Source organism: Vipera ursinii, assembly GCF_947247035.1.
Source record: "Vipera ursinii genome assembly, chromosome: 2".
NCBI lineage: Eukaryota > Metazoa > Chordata > Lepidosauria > Squamata > Viperidae > Vipera > Vipera ursinii.
The window spans coordinates 195,622,280-195,633,614 of NC_139513.1; the positions used below are offsets into that span (position 1 = coordinate 195,622,280).

Genomic DNA, 11,335 nt, shown 5'->3' on the forward strand with positions numbered 1-11,335 from the left:
GTAGCAGAGTCACTAGCTTCATACTGTATAGTGCATTCGCTTCACGAAATTAAATCTTTACACCAGCCCTGTACCGTGGACACCTCCATTGTCCTGTTCCTCTTACAGACTTAAATAATGGCACTGATTGGCATATCGATGTGCAGTCGCACTGAATGAACACCACAACCCTCCTGCCAGTCCAGGGTAACATGCTTATGACAATAATCTAAGCCCAAGGGGAAGATAATATAACCAGAGATCTCGCCCCCTTGCCCTGCCTTGCTCTCTTTTCCCCCAACCAAGTTCCTCCTTGGGCTTCAGATAGCCGAAACGAACCTTTCCATGTTACTGGAGTAAGTGGTGTGACGCAGGTACGCTCCGGGACTGCTGAGTTGCCCACTGGCATTGTACCCGTGAGCGAAAGAGCTGTAGGAGCTAGGCGACATCCTGCCATAGAAATCCATCGTGTCATTAGTGATGGACGGTGAGGTAGGCACTCCTAGCCGGGCAGAAGCCCCAAAGAGGTTACTGTTGCTGCTCTGGGAATAAGACCCTTGGTTAACCTGGAGCTGCTGGGCACTGGGGATGGCGTAGGAGTAAGGCATGGTGTTGTGGGGCCTGGCTAGGCCCGAAGCTGCAGTGCAGGTTTGGTTGGAGTAGGCTGCAGGCCCACCAAACGAGCAGGCATTGCTGGGAGAAGAGTTTATGTCCACGCTATGCTGCTGCACCAGCTCTGGGCTCGGCTGGGCCATGAGGGGGCCCAGGCTGAAGAGGGGCGGCTGGGAGGGGTAGCAGAGAGCAGCAGGAGAGGCGTAGGCCGAGCTCAGCGAAGGCCCGACGGGCTGGCCCGGCGCCTCGTGCATGTAAGCCGGATAAGTGGAAAGGTCGCTGCGCTTGAAGCGCTTCCTGCGGCGCAAGAAGCTGCCGCTCTCGAACATGTCGCGGGCGTGGGGGTCGAGGGCCCAGTAGCTGCCTTTGCCCGGCCGGCCGGGCTCACGGGGCACCTTAACGAAGCAGTCGTTGAGCGTGAGGTTGTGGCGGATGCTGTTCTGCCACTTGCGAGGCCCGTCGCGGTAGAAGGGGAAGCGCTCGGTGATGAAGCGGTAGATGCCGCCCAGGGTCAAGCGGCGCTCCGGAGAGTGCGCGATGGCCATGGCGATGAGCGCGATGTAGCTGTAGGGGGGTTTCCCGCGCTGAACCGGCCGCTTCCTGCGGCGTCCGATAGGCCGCGAACCCCCCATCGCGCCCACCTCTTCTTCCGACGGCTCCGGCTCCAGGGCCTCTCCCTGGGCTGCCGGCTCCATCTTCACCAGCCCGGGAAGCCTGGAGGCGGCTTCGGCTTCGGCGTCCGGCCGGCCCACCGCGCAAGCCGTCGGTTGAGAGCTTTCAGCCGTCATCCCAGGCTCTGGCTCTGCCTCCGCCTCCGAGGGCGACGCAGGTTCCAGGCAATCAGCGGGTAATTCGGAGGACGGGGGTGCGCCAGCCTCGCTGTTCCCGGCTGCCGTCCGAAGGGGTGTTTTCCAAGCACCCTCGGTCTGGCAGCGATCTTAAGAGCCGCGGACGCGGGTGGGATTGCGAAGGGAGTGGCTTTGGAGTCCTCGGTCTTTGGGCGCCGGGGCTCGAGAACTTCTGGGAGAAATCTGGGGCGACGCCCGTTAGGACCTTCAGCCTCCCGGGCCGTCGGAATCTGTGATGGCCGGCAGACCTAACACGAAGCCGACCGTCGAGGGCCGGCGTGGCCAAGCGCCTTCAGACCTTCCATCGCTTCTCGACTTCTCGAATCCTTCGATCGGGGCTGCTGGATTCGAGAGGTGAAGGAATACCTGCCGGTTTCCGGCGATGGTTGGAGGCGATGATGGGACCGCGCCTTGGGAAAGAGCCGATCTCTCCGAAGACGCCGTTCCTCCGAGGCTGGAGACGATCCGGGAACGCTAGTAGGGAGACCTGCGATCCCTCGCCCGGCGCTTCCTTCCTTAACCACCTCTTGGAAAGCCGCGGGCGCGCTTTGCCCAGCCAGGAGGCGAGCTACCCCAGCCGTGGCCGGGACTCTGGGGCTGCCTGCGCTCTCTCTGTGCAGCTCAGCAGCCGTCGGCCGACGCTCCCTTCCAGCCGTCGTGCCTTAAAGGGGACGGGTGGAGACAAGCTTGCCGGAGCAGCCTCTCCGGAGAATGCCGGGGGCGCAGCAAACCCACAGGGCTTTGCTGAGAGGGCTTGTGGAGGGAGGGGCCTGGTCCAGGACAGGCAGGAACCGGGAGGGGTTATATCGTCGTCGGGGAAGAAGAGCGGGCCAGCCCGGCTGCCGACTTTACTCCGCCTTAGAAGAGCCTAGCCCAAGGGGTAGGCAACCTCGGCTCTTTTATGACTCATGGACTTCAACTCCCAGAATTCCTGAGCCAGCATGGCTGGCTCAGGAATTCTGGGAGTTGAAGTCCATGAGTCATAAAAGAGCCGAGGTTGCCTACCCCTGGCCTAGCCGAAAGACGCCTCAAGTAGTGACAGCCAGCCGTGGGCGTCCAGGGCCAAACCTGGTGAAAGGAGCGCTGCGGGGGCATTTCGAGCCGGCCGAGGGTCATGGGAGTGGGACGCTATCCTCTCAAGCAAAGCGGGACATTTGAGGACGGTTGTCCCACGTGCTGCAGCCATCAAGCCCATCGAATGGCTCGTCTGACTGGGTTGTCGCTGGAGCGCGGGCGCGCGCGCGCGCGTGTGTTATTGTATTTTTTTTTAAAAAAATCTTCCATTTATTTTATTTTTTTTATACTGCGTTTTACTGCTTGTAAGCCGCCCCCCCCCCCCTCCGAGTCGCTTTGAGCGAGTAGGTGGACCCAGATTGTTGGGGGCAATTAAGCTGACTTTGTAATAATGCCGCTTGGGGTGTGTGTGTGTGAAAGCCCTAATAAATAAATAAATAAATAAACCTTTATTGTCAAAGTACAACATGTGTACATTGAGATTAGCTGAGCCTCCCCCCATGCTCTCTCCCCCCAACACACAGTGACAACAAACCCTCCATCCCACCACACTATGTGAACCAACTGCACCACACACCGGCCTCCCAAGTCAATTCTGCATAAGATTACATCCCATTCAAAAGCCTAACAGCCCACGGATAAAAGCTATTTTTTTCAGCCTGTTGGTACGGCTGGCTATATTCCCGTATCTCCTACCGGATGGTAGGAGGCAGGCACATACATAGAAGGAAGGCTACTGCTAAGCTTGTAAGCCGCCCTGAGTCTTCGGAGAAGGGCGGGATATAAATGGAATTAAATTAAAAAATAAATAAAACATATAAATTTCCCAAATAAAATAAGGCTCATTTTGCATGGGAAGCAGCCAGGATGAACGCTGCTCATGTTTCTCCATAGAATCCCATTGCTATCCTTGTTGCTTTGGGGCCCTTGGTTCGGAAGATGCTGTACCAAATGGGGAGGATAGTGGTCCCCTTTTTCACTAGTGGAAGGACCTCACATTCCTAGCGCAGCTAGCCATAGCAGGGAAACTAGAAAAGCTGCCTGTTCTCTCTGTATTTCTCTCTGAAATCCTCTGCTCAATAGGATTAAAAGCAAATTGGTGAAACCTTAGGCCAACAGTCGTACATCTACTTATATGAAATATTCAGCCTCACTGAATGTAGTGGAGCTGACTCCTGAATAGACACCCTTCGGGTTGCACTCTTTTTAAAAATTTGCTGAGCAGCCCTTCTGTCCTGCAACACTCAGGCCTCCCACAGCTGGTTGCTTTAACAAATTCAGTCGCAGTTGCTGGGATCAGGACAGCAGGATAGGTGCAAGGGCGTATATGCCTGCCTTTTCTCTTCAAGAGAAGCCAAAATGGATCAGGGCAGAGGTAAGCAAGCATTTCTCTCTTTCTCACCTGTTGGGGTACTCAGGAATGGGAACTTCTCCTTCCTGGTTCTGTACTCAAGTTTCCCTGCCATTTTCAGGGAGCGGGTGCCTGATTGGTGTGCGATACTGCAGAATTTGACCACGGCACAGGAATCTTTTTGTTTAAGGTTTAGTTTCAATTACAGGAAAGCCGGTCGATAGTGGAATTGCAGGGTCTTCCATGTAGAAAGACGATTAATTATACACTGACATAATAACAAAATAATACACTGCTACTATTACTATGAAATGGTTTCAGTTTGTACAATCCCAAATGGTGCAGAAGAAAAACACACACACACACACCTTTCTCCCAACTGTTTTAATTGGAGGTGTTTGCAGGGGGATATAATTCAGTGAAGTGGATGTTTCAGCATACATAAAAGAAAGTATAATTTATCATTTTTTTTACCATAACACCCATTCGCACGTACATTTTTGAAAGGGGATGAGAGAAGACTGCAGAAAAAAGCTCATTTGTGAAACTTGTGGTGGGGGGGGGAATGTCCCACATTAGAAGCAGATGAGGCCAACGGTCACATGGTGAGGACAGGAGCTGCTCTGTTCAAACCTTGGCTTTCTAGGAGAAGTTGTCCCATCACCTAATTGAATTGTACAAATATTTATGTTTCTTTGTAACCATAACATCCAAAGCAGGTCACAAGAATAGCAAAACCACATCTGACTCCACGGTTCATAGCAATCAAACCACACGTTCAGGTAAACTCTAATAAAAGCATTGCAATACGAAGGTTGGAAATACAAACACTAATTGTGCCTTATTCCTTTCAGTGAGTAAACTGAACAAGTTCTCACTTTCTTTTATGTCCTGTTTAAATAGGATTCAGTTGGGCTAGGATGTGAAAAGGTGAATTGGATTGCTTCTCATTCCAAGCAATCAGAACAGCACGTGAACCCAACTGGAGTGAGCAAATTGATCCAAAGAACTAAAATCCTCTGGTGCCTGAGAGGCTGAGGTGTGAACCAGATAAATCCCTGGTCTATCTCATAAAGTTGTTATAAGGATTCCTGGATTAATGGGCAGGTAAAGTATACTGAATGGTTTAAGCTCATTTGATGGCTTAAATTTGAATAGACATGTATAGATGGCAGAATTGTAATACTACTGTGTAAATATATGTTCTTTAAAACGGTTAAAGGGCAATGCTCCTTGTCTGCTTGAAAGCTGCTAATGCAAAGATAATGAAACACAATACAAACAAGCTAACAATGCATCAAAAAACACAACAAGAATAACAAGCTAGTAGACAAAGCAATCAAAAAGGACTGCAATGAAAACATAAAGAGATCAGTAGGAGCAATAAATTTACAGTGAAGCAAAGCCACCATGATTAACTTGGCAAACCAAACAGCAACTTTTTCCAACCCTGGTGCTCTGCAAATACCCTTCATCATCCCTATCTAGCAGGCTATTATACTAAAATGTAAATGTAAGTCAATTTGTGTGAAACTCATTTTTTAATTACATGGGCACATCTATGTACTTTACATAGCAATCATGCAAAATCCCAATAACCTGAATGAGCCTACGATTTGCAGTGACATTCGGCAGGAATTTAAATGGAGTTCTCTTCAATCCTTATCTCACACTTTAACAGCTACATTAGCTATTGATTATATTAGTTCTTCATATTAGGTGTAGTGTACTCAAGATAGCAATTTTTAACAATCTCTTTTTAGCAAGTATTCTCATTTCACGACTGATGATGGTCCCCAAGGAAGCCGAAGATTGAACATAGTGGCTCACACACTTATTTCAGTGGAACCAAACCGATTTTCCTTTATGAGACTGTAGTAGTGAATGTGTTATGGTTGCAATGCAAAATCACAAGGCCAGAAAGGAGCCCCCCTTCACTGGGCCGGAATGCCTAATTTTTCTAAGCAATCTGTTTAGGATTTTTCCAGAATCATCTGGCCTTTTCTGATCCTAATTGCTAATTACAGTGGGATTTGTTTCAAGTGCAAAACATTGCCAATGGTCAGCTGATGATTCTTTACTGAATTCTGTGCCGCTTACTTGCAAGTAAATAGGCACTGGTTTCAGTATTACAGTAGTCTTAAGATGTTTGCATGTGAATTAATTCAACACACAAGTAGCCTTTTACGGGGATAATTTGAGTTTTAACTAATTTATTATTAGATTTTAACTCATCTTAACTAACCCAGTAGTTTTTAATCAAGGTACTGTAACTAACCCAGGAAGTAGTTCTTTTCTCATTCTAACTCTGGACCCGTCAACTTCTTTTGGGTAGGTATAGCCAAGTAAGATAGAAGGAAGCTAACGCACAGGCTCTGGGGAAGGCGAAGCCTGCACCATAAAAAGAAGAGGCAAATCTTGGTTAATATTTTGGGGTGGGTGGTGGGCTAGTAGTTTTCACTGGATAAAAGTCACGGTACAAGATTTAAGTCTTGCGTTTGGATAGATGTCAGATTCACTGCCGCTTGAAGCGGACCTTATCAAACAGGGCTTCCTAAATCCAGATTTCATCCTAATTCATGATGATTTTCGTCTAGTCCTGGATAGAAGCCCATTTATATTAATGTGTCTGTTAGAATTATTGGATTTAAACTACTCATAATATGAGCTCTTCAGAAGCTCACGGATGCACGTGAATTTATTTCTCCTTTATTCCAGATGTTAATACAGTATTCTAATATTCGGGGGGTGGGTGGGTTGGTGGAAATAACTGGTTCTTGCCGATTTTAACAGGACATCCAAACCATCTACCACGGCCTGAGGGATTCTCATCAGGCCCAGGAGAAATCCACAACTGCAACCGACTAACGCGTTTAGGAGTACGGGATCGCTCCAGCTCGCGAGTGGGCAAAGTGTGTGGTTGTGTGTGTGTGTGTGTGTAGGAAAACTCCCGGCGATCGTTCTGTAAATTTGATTTTACAAACTCTTCTTTTTTCTTCTTCTTTTTTTGCGTCGCATCGAGCCCTTCCAGCGCACACTTCACGGGAAGCATATAACCGCTTCGAGCTTGAAAAAAGTAAATTCCTCCGGCGGTTTTTCTTTCGTCCGTCCTTCCCCCCCCCTTCGGGAGTCTTCCCGTCTTCCCGGCCTCAAATACGCTGTCAGACGGTCAAGAAGCGCGTGTTGAGTGTTGACTCCTTCATTTCGGGAACAGAACTACTAACACGCCGTGATTCGTTCGCGGCAACGTCGGGAAAAAGCTCGACGACCGCACTTGTTTAGACTTAAAAGACGATTTCAAACGCAACCCAAACAAGAGCCTTGGTGGAGCAGTGGGCTAATGCCTCCTTAAGTAACACCAGCTGCCTGCAATTATTGCAGGTTCGGATCCCACCAGGCTCAAGGTTGACTCAGCCTTCCATCCTTCCGAGGGAGGTAAAATGAGGACCCAAATTGTTGGGGGCAATTAAGCTGACTTTGTAATAATGCCGCTTGGGTGTGTGTGTGAAAGCCCTAACAAGCAGGCATATACATAGAATGAAGGCTACTGCTAAGCTTGTAAGCCGCCCTGAGTCTTCGGAGAAGGGCGGGATATAAATGGAATTAAAATAAAAAAATAAATAAAATAAAAAAAAACAACAACCAACAACCCCCTTTCCGGGACAGAACAAGGCAAAGCTCCCGAATGATTGCCGGCAAAAATCACAACTCCCTCCCTTCTCTCCCCCCCCCCCGCTTCCCCCTGGCTGCACAAGGGAGTAGGGGGGGGGTGGGAGAAAGAGAGAGAAAAAAAGTTTTCTTTCCTGGGGTTTGAAGTTTGTATACCTGGTGCCTCTCTTGTATAAACAAGGCTGGGGAAGAAGAAAAACCGATTTTCGTGGTGTTTCTTTGGCGGTCCTCCCCGACGGCTGTGCAGACGGGCAGCCTTCGGCACCGGCTGGAGGTTTGCGACTCCGGCGCTCGGCGAGTGGCTCTTTCTTCGGCGCGGTCCCTTCGAAGAAGCCGTGGCTTTCTCGGGACCCTTCCTCGCAACGGAGAAAGCCGGCAAAGGAAGAGGGGAGGAACAGTCTCAGCTCCTGGATCCCAGGAGATCCCCGCTCCGGATCATCAGCGCCCTGCCGTTGGGAGCCAAAACCCCGATTCTCTCCGGCATTTGGGGAGTGGGATACTTAGACGCCAAGCCGCCTGGGACCTCCTCCTCTGGCCCAGTTGAACTTGTTTGGGTTAGGGATTGTCTCTAGGGCAGCGTTTTCCAACCTTAGGAACTTGAAGATGCGTGGACTTCAACTCCCAGAATTCCCCAGCCAGCTACGCTGGCTGGGGAATTCTGGGAGTTGAAGTCCACGCATCTTCAAGTTCCTAAGGTTGGAAAACGCTGCTCTAGGGGAGGGGGGCATGCCCCACACTGCTGCTGACCCTCTCTCCCGACCCCTTCCCCCAGGCCCGGACACACACACACACACACACACACACACACACACACACCCCTCCAATCTCCCCGAAAGGGCTGAAGACGTCTCCAGTGGCGCGCAAAACGCCTCGCCTTGTGCTGATGTCCCGTCGGAAACGGTTAAGGCTTGCGGAGTGACCTTTGGGGGGGTGGGGGGGATGGGAGGGTGGGAGGAGGTGGGGTGGGGTGGGTGGGTTAAGGACGAGGATTTCGTGGCGTTGTCTTTTCGGAGAAGGAAAGGGAAGAGGACGAATTGGGTTCTTGAATCGGAGTCTTGCAAGCGGGCGACTTGGCGCGACAGCTAAGCAAGAGGCTGAGCCCCCCGGGGCTGGGTTTTTTTATTTTTATTTTATTTGCACCTGCAGAAAATCCCGATTAAAATTTAAGGCAATAAATGTGGGCTGGTCTTTAACCCGAGGCTGGTGGTCTGCTTATCCTCCTGTAATGATTACTCAATGACTGTAATGTCTTCTTTCGGGTATCTCCCCCCCCCACACACACACACAATCTCTAATGACTCGTTTGTTTAAGAAATGGCCTCGTTGTCGCGTCAATTCCTTAGGAGAGATGATTTTTTTTTAAAAAAAAACAACAACACCCATTGCCTTCCTCCTAAAAGCTATTTTCAGTTTCCATAGATGGGGAGTTGGAATTAGGCCCCTTCCAGCGAGACCACTCCAGACTCCTTTGCTGAGGGTTTCCCGATTTGAAATTTTTTTTAAATTAATTTTTACCCAAGTATAAAATACAAGGGAGGAGGGGGGGGGAAGCGTGGAAAACTAAAAAGAAGAGGGAAGGGGGAAAAGGGGTATGGTGTAAAGGAGAAAAGACTTTACCGAGGGTTTAATTTTAGGTTGGCTTTTTTCAGATGGCATCGAGCGTTTTTCCCTGCTCCTGGGTGGGAAAAGGAACGAGAAGGAAATTGTTTTGAAGGCCTCTGCATCTCGTATCTGTATTTAGAAATGTGGTGCTAAAATAATGCCGATTTCCATCTTGAGCTATAAACGAAGACATTATTTTATGTGTCAAGGACAAAAACATCCGGTTCCTCCCACCCACCTGCTTAAAATTATTTTAAAGAGTTTATTCTTCGAGGAATCCTATTTTTTTTCTCTGTTTTGGGAATCCCAAGCATCGCCCTGGCCTGCAGACCTGACCACCTTGGTCCTTCCATTCCTTGGAGAAGACAACAATGCCTTGAATAAGTGGATGCAATCAGCTTTCCTTCCCAATCTGAAACCCTTTTCTTGGAGAAGGATTTATTGTTCTTTTGGCTGATACAATGCCAAATCAAACTCTCAAAACTCATTTGCCAGGGGATATTTATTTTATTACATTTATATACCGCCCTTTCCCCAAAGGAAAAAATTAATAACTGACTTATTAATTACCACCGATGAGTCTTCTTCACTGGCCCAGATAACCATACCGGAGCGGTACTTTCTGTTTGAACTTCAAAAGCTTGTTGAAAACTGAGGTCGCTATTCCTGTCCCGCCGCCTCTGCCTTTCACGTTTCTACCCTAGCACTCGATTCAGTTAATTCAGAACTACGATAAATAAAATATGATTTAGGCACATGACCCAACTTTTCTATGTTATTTATTTAGTTAGGAGTATTGGTAAACATTACTCCTATAGAATTGGCTGATTTGGATAGCTAAATGTGGCTTTGTTTTTTTCCTTCTTTTCTTTTTTCTGGCTTTCGATTCTGTGTGATATAGTTTGAAGAAGCGCATCTATTTCAAATTTCGTATATCCCAATACTTTTTAACATTAAAAACCACTGTCCCAAAGGTGCTATTTCCAAAAGGCAACTGGATTTTCTTGTCCCACCCCGCCACCCTTTGAAAACATTTTGTTTCTCATCCAAGAAGCTTCTTCAAGTTCCTGTAGCACCTTTGGGACAACCATGACCTGGATGATTGAGAATCTCCATAGACATTAAAAACATTATATAAGTTTTCAATTCACAACCAAAGAAGAGAACAAGAAGAGTCTACAGTTTTCGTAAGAAGGCTTCACCCTTGAAAAGATCTGGAGAAATATGACCAGGTAGGGACATCAGGCTACAAACTGGGAGACTGTGACTTTTAGACCTGCCTTAGGTACAGCTGGGTGCCTTTGAGCCAGTCACTCTCTCTCAGCCCATGGAAGTAAGCAACGGCAAACCACTTCACATGAGTAAAAATGCCAGAATGTTTTGGATTCAAATACATACACTAATTCAAAGGCTTTTGAGGATTAAAATTGAATTGAAACTGGAGATTTTTCTTATGAGACTGATGGACAAAATAACAGGAAAAAAATTATGGAACTTTGTTTTTATAAATGATAGCTGCAGCAAGATTTTTGCTAGCACAAAGATGGAAAGATTTGATACTACGCAGAATAAAGAAAGCGTTAGTGAAGATGATAGAACTTGCTGAAATGGCCAAGCTGACTTCTTTGCTCAAAGAAAAGAGGACATCTACATTTATTGCTGACTGGAAATTCCTTATAGAATTTTGCGTGAAACAGGGGGAAAAAAGTAATTTATGATGTATGTTTTTGGTGATTAGAAGGAAATGATTACAGAAAAATATGGCTATGTTGTAATCGTAGAGCAAAATTTATAAATGTATTTATAACTGCTCTAAAGGAGATTGAAAGCTATGTCTTTGTGTCTTTTTATTTTTCTTTGTTTTTGCACTATAGCACTTTTTTTGACTTTTTTTCTTTTTCTTACTCTATATCACTTTCCATTAGTTTTCATCTTCTTAAATTATTAACAGAATTATAATAATATGAAATAATATTAGCAATAAAAACATGAAAAAATGAAAAACCTTGCCAAGAAAACTGCAGGGACTAGTCCAAGCAGTCATCAGGAGTCAAAAACTGCCTTGAAGGCACCAAAAAGGATGAGCAAGAGCTCTCTTTGTCAATAATATGAAGCAATTGAATAATATTATATTATTAGAATAATAGATGTCTATGAATCTCTGCTGGAGGCGGGGAGGGAAGGTCATTATTACAAAACCAAGAGGTCATTGTATCTAATGTAGGTAAAATTAAATGTATTTTTTTTTAAAAAAGGGTCT

The 11,335-nt window shown here is 47.1% G+C and overlaps 1 protein-coding gene across 1 annotated transcript; it reads right to left on the reverse strand.

The window, feature by feature from the left end:
• Positions 1-299: 299 nt before the first annotated feature.
• Positions 300-1,379, reverse strand: FOXE1 (forkhead box E1; the record flags this gene model as incomplete). Its single annotated transcript, XM_083351231.1, has 1 exon — positions 300-1,379. One exon carries the CDS (start codon positions 1,377-1,379, stop codon positions 300-302), a length of 1,080 nt encoding a protein of 359 aa, XP_083207357.1.
• Between the last annotated feature and the right edge of the window lie 9,956 nt (positions 1,380-11,335).